The 5670-nt window shown below is 32.3% G+C and overlaps 1 protein-coding gene across 1 annotated transcript; it reads right to left on the bottom strand.

The window, feature by feature from the left end:
- Positions 1-2451: 2451 nt before the first annotated feature.
- LOC139087967 (uncharacterized) lies at positions 2452-5377 on the bottom strand. The gene is made up of 3 exons (XM_070636943.1): positions 5192-5377; positions 4606-5071; positions 2452-3072 (listed from the first exon to the last, which is right to left on the bottom strand). Exons 1-3 carry the CDS (start codon positions 5291-5293, stop codon positions 2903-2905), a joined length of 738 nt encoding a protein of 245 aa, XP_070493044.1. The 5' UTR covers positions 5294-5377; the 3' UTR covers positions 2452-2902.
- Positions 5378-5670: the final 293 nt, after the last annotated feature.

Here is a 5670-nt window from a genome sequence, read left to right as displayed (position 1 = left end):
GAATCCGAACACATCAGATTTGAAAATAGCTAATTGAAGACTTTTATCTGAAATGAGGAAGGATATTTGAGCCAAACTCTCAGGATACGCCAACTATGCAAGTAATCTGACGACCTCCTAGAGAACGCTACTTATTAAAAATATTATTTAAAACCAAAAACTTCTGGCAACTTCTAAAAAAGATCCACAATGTATTAAAACCTTCAGATATTTTATTGACGAACAAAGAATTTTCTCGAAGCTTTACGTCTTGCAAATAAGTAGAAAAAAGGCCAAAACCGAGAAAACAAGAAATTTGTTGGATCTGGTGATGGTATTAAATTACAAAGAAATTTTCGGTTCCTTTTTTGTCAGCTCTGAAATTCACTCATCTGAAACTCAATAAAAATAACAAGTAATTCAACATGCTTCATACATTTTATCTCACCATCATTTTCATTTATTATAGCATTTTTCATTTTTTTTTATTTTTTACACTTTTTCATCATTTTTAAAGAAAGATAGAAATGACTTAAAATTAAAGCCTATAAAAACAAACAAAATATTCTTCTTTATTATACGTCTTATCAATTACTTAGCAGTTACATGTAGGAAGAGATGCAATAATTGAAAGAAAAATAATGTTATGGATAAAATTAAAAGCTTCTTTAATATCCTTTGTTTTTTTTGGAATGCTACAGATTGAGAGAGGAAAGGAAATAAATTTTTATGTTTCTTTCAACTTCCATTTATTTTTTGGATAGAAAAATCACGTGGTCCCATACAAAAATAAAGAAATTATTTACAAGGTTTTAAAATTCATCTTCTATCAATTTTTTTTTGTCATTATAATCTTGTCATCTTCATTGCGCTCATCGTTCACTCCTTTCATGTAAAACAAATTTAAATTTTTAACCTTTAATGCAAATGGCGTACATGAAAATTTTCATCTATGAATATTTACACGAATTTTATCATCATTTTTTTATATGAAAAACAATTTTTTTTTGCAAATTTTTTCATCAGTTTTGTGTGGAAACTTCTTAAATATTTTTTATTTTGTGAGTGATTTTCTTTGTGTGTATTTTATGAATCATAGAAGATATCTGATGCAGATCCAAAGCGGTCATATTGCAATGTATTCAAATCTACTCACAGCAGACAAAAAGCAAGCCCTCAAGAGCAAAGTGAGCTCAGAGCACGTTTTCGAGCATACCTTACTAGTATATTTAAGTAGAGCAAGCTCTTGAAAACATGCTCTTTGTCTGTTAGTGTACAATAAACTGCATAAAAGGTGTCGATCAGTGGGAGTGTCGATCAATAAATGTTGCTGCTTCATCTTTCTGTGTTGATTTTTGTCAACAACTTGGGGGGTCTTCAGCATATTATTTAGTATGGAATCTGAGGTGTTCGATATACTTTTTTGACAAAACTTAAAATTAACTTGAATTTTTCAAACAGATCGAGTCGTGTTGACTTTTTCATACAAAATTCTAGTCAATTCCATACAGTTCTCACTCTTGTTTTTCAATCTTTTGTTACAAATTTGCTTTAAGTTTGAATTTTAATATTGCAGAATATTGCTTAAATCGTAGCTAAAAGTCTGAACTTTAATATGTGCAGACTTGACTAAATTCAAAAATTATGACTTTCTTTTTTTTGTAATGGAAATGCTAGGGCAAATCTAGAAATTTCTCGATTTATAAGTTTCTCAGTTTTTGAGAAAAATTTAATTTTTTCTTTCAAAAAGAATCTAACAAATTGTAGAAAATATTAAGCATTGCCCTTCGAAGTGAAGCGAGATGCGTTTGACACTCAAAAATCCTATAGCACATATGACTGGACTCAAAAGGAGATGGAGTCCGAAGTATGTAAGGAATAATTCGACAGAATTAAAAATGGTAATTCTTCATTAGTAAAAACCAAATCAGCTCAACTTAATCGCTAAGACACCATTCTTTAGCTTTGTTAACAGCAACACGTGATGTTGTCCTGAATGTGGCTGTTTTGGCCGTTTTTCGGTAGCAAAAATGAAATTCAGTATAATGACGCTCGGGACGGATTCAAATTTTTCTACATTATATACCAATCATGCAAAATCAGTCGATATATCAATCCAAAATCCTGCATCAGACCGACGTGACACTAAAGTAAGCACCAAGTTAAAGTAAGCATGCATAAGGTCGGAATTTTGATCGATTAACAGATTTGTGTTATGAGGTCTGTTTGCTAGGGCAACGCTAAATCGTAGTAGTAATGGTAAGACTTAAGGTTCCCTTGACGACAACGTGATGACTAATTTTGACTCGTGTTTATAGCGAAAACTGTGATTCGCTGCTTATTTTCACTCGGTATAATAAATTTAAGAGTAGCAAGATCTAGGACTAATCGGGAAAGTAAGTGAACGACCCCTCACAAAAATAAAAATCTCCCGAAAAATATCAACAGCAACTGCAGTCATTACAACAATCATTGCACTAAGAACAGTTTGCATCCCCATCAGACTTATTTTTATCATTTCATGCGTTGTCACTTAATTCCTATTTAGTTAATTATTAATCTTCACAGTAATAATAATTATAATAATTTACTCTCAATATATATAATTAATTTTTTTTTTCATCTCTTTCTTCATTACTTTTTATAAATTTTTTTCAGAAATGGTACACTTCAGGCCAATTTTGCACGTTAATTACTTTTCACTATAATTTTTTTTTTTTTGTGTTTATTAAATTTAATTTCTCCTCTCAATTAAGTTTTAATTTTTTATTAAATATTTTTCTCGTTATTATAAACAATCTCTTGGGCATTAAACATACACTTATGTTGCTTTTATTCCATGTATGCAGTTTTTTTTATCATTTAATTTTTTTTTGTTCACATTCACAGAAAAATATAAAGTTGCTAAAAATTAATTAATTAATTAATTTGTTGTGTGCTGAAGAAATGAAGCTAACAAAATACACAGCAATGCGGAGCAAATATTGATTAATTTATTCGTTGATGACTCACTACCACTACTCAACCAGCCCTTATCCAATAGGCCGGCACTACGTAGTACTGTCGGTGTGTGTGATGCTTCAAGTTCCATGTCTAATTAAAAATGAAATGAGAAATATTTGTTGTTGATTAGCAAAAAGTGATAACAGAACCAAATTTTTTTTTTTTTGTACTTCATGACATGAAATAAATTGGTGCTGACAAAAAAATATTGTGAAAATGTCATAAAAATAGACAAACATATGTATGTGGCTTGTTTGCACAGCAATCAGAGACAGTTACAAGTTATTTTACGTGGTTTGCCTCCTTTTTTTAGGCAGGTATGAACAGCAACAAATATACGGTGAATTATTTATCAGAAATTACACGTGGTTTAGATGATGGATGAATGTTTTTATGTCTTAAAATAATAATAAATGGAGTAGGAATACAGACATAGATAAATTTATCATTAGAGATTATTATCGACGTAAACAAGTCAATAATATCTCAGAGTTGGCTTCTTTGTGATCTCTTGGCAGGATTATTTGATGAATTGGAGTCAATAGATTGATATGTCAGACATTGATGATTGCTTGAGCAATATTAACTGTCAAACTTTTTTGACAATGCCCAGGGTAATGCTTTGATGTTGCTGTATTTGTTCGAATGGTTCTATTGAGCTCGAATAGAGGAAATGCCGATTAATCGATCAAAAAACCGGCTTCAGGTTGGCGTGACTCTGACTTGGTGTCGGATTTAAATTAGTTTTAAAAACACGGAACCAAGCAATAGTCATCCCAACTTGGGAACGGATTTTGAATCAATTAACCGACTTGTCTCATTTGAGGAAGACTGAAACAAGCAATATACTGTGCTCTAAGTCAGCAATTTGATGAAAATCATTGCCGCTCGATTCGGCTTCTTTACTTATGATTGCAAATTCTAAGGGAAATCGGAAGTCTTAAGCTTTGCAATACATTTTCAACTAATCCAAACCCTGAAAGTACATGGCGTAGAATGGGGCGAATATCCAGTTCCAGAGCAGCTTGACTTTGTTATTAAACCAAATTCGATGAAATCCGGCCTCAGATCAAAGTCTACTCAACATGGGGTCTGATTTTAAGCAATTTCTACATCGTGTGCCTTTCAGGAAATAGCACATAATCCATCAAAAATTCGACATCAAGCTGGCGTGACTCCGGCGTGGTTCTAGATTTAAACCAAATTCAGCACGAAGCTATTGGTCGGATATTCGATTGAATAACCGATTTGTGCTATTCGACTAGCTTTTACTAAAATTGAAGCTCACGATCCCGAAAAATCCCCGGATCGCGAAAATTTCCAAAGTCGGTATCGGGATTGAAAATTGCAATTTATTGCCAAAAATTTATCGGGACCGGGATTTCGAGAAAGCATTCATTTTTGAGCATCCCCTACCAAATCCCATTCATCTTATCTTTAACAAGAATGTATTTTTTATCTCACAGAAAATAACAATCCAAACTCCTGCATTTCATAATTTATTTCCCATCATCCACAAAATCATGTAAACTTTATCATTAATCTCCATTCATTTCATGCCACAATAGAATTTATACCCTAATACATTCCCACCTTATGTATATATAGATAAAGATTACTCACCCTCTGATCGCGTCGAGAAATGAAAAACATTAGATAATTTGTTCCATCCATGGTCATTACGCGCTTGTACACGTGCCTCATAATTGGTATTTGGTGAAAGATTTTTAATTAAGTAACTCATGTGATGATGAGTATTCACCATATGATTATTATAGCGATAATCATTGAGATTGAATGATGATGCTGACGATGGATAGTACTCGGGAAAATTTTCTGGTATGACAACATTCTCCCATTGATCAGATAAGCCAGTCGAGTAGGGTGGAACATAATGATGTGAACTACTTCCGCTGTTTGCACTCACAGTATTCTCATATGACTTATCAAGATGCTGTTGAATTTGATGTGTCATCATGTATGATTTTGGCGTTTGCTTACGATAGAATAGACGATATTCACGTATTGGTGAGAAGCTTTGTACACTCCATGAAATATTGTATCGATCTCGATAATCGCTGATTGTTTTCTGTTCATTTATTGTAGATTCAAGCATGTAAGAGGAAAGAAATGTCAATATTTATTTTCAATTTTATGAGAAGTCCCTGCGGAATCAGAAAAAATGTGCTAAATCTGCCTAAAAACTTACCGAATCAAAATAGCAAACAGTTGGTATACCGCTCAATGTCAGAGAACTTCTATCCTTTCCCAAGTTGTTTGATGCCTGACATGTGTAGTTGCCGAGATCCATGTACGTAACATTACGTATTATTAATGAATGTTTGTTGCCGCGTGTCTATATAAAAAAATATCCATCATAAATATTATTTTTTCATAAATTTTAATAATTTTCATCTTCTTGTATATATATATATTTTATTCACGCATGGTTGCTTCCTCTTGGTATACAAAAAAGTATCAAATATTTTTTTAAAGTGATTTAGTTCCACGGGAGATATTCTGCGAAATGATGTTAATTAATAAATGGTATGCAGTTGAACGAATGATTTGATAGGAATGTAAATTTTCCGCTCGTGTAAGTTTTTGAGTAGGATTGAAGTTTTCGGGGAAGTATCGTGAATATTTTTCACATGCCATTTTGGAGAGTGCAACCCAATCGTCCAGTGA

The sequence above is a fragment of the Chironomus tepperi genome, unplaced genomic scaffold, assembly GCF_022539635.2.
Source record: "Chironomus tepperi strain 1889 unplaced genomic scaffold, CSIRO-AGI_Ctep_v1 contig_156, whole genome shotgun sequence".
NCBI classification, from domain to species: Eukaryota; Metazoa; Arthropoda; class Insecta; order Diptera; family Chironomidae; genus Chironomus; species Chironomus tepperi.
The sequence above is the reverse complement of the archived record's forward strand: the minus strand, read 5'-3'. Positions and strand labels throughout refer to the sequence as shown.

Excerpts from the sequence above, each read along its gene's own strand:
- LOC139087967 (XM_070636943.1), bottom strand. The coding sequence starts at position 5,293 with ATGGATCTCGGCAACTACACATGTCAGGCATCAAACAACTTGGGAAAG. Across the intron at positions 5,072-5,191 it reads CTGTTTGCTATTTTGATTCG|AAAACAATCAGCGATTATCG; the intron begins GTAAGTTTTTAG and ends ATAAATGAACAG. Across the intron at positions 3,073-4,605 it reads TTTCTCGACGCGATCAGAGG|ACATGGAACTTGAAGCATCA; the intron begins GTGAGTAATCTT and ends ATTTTTAATTAG.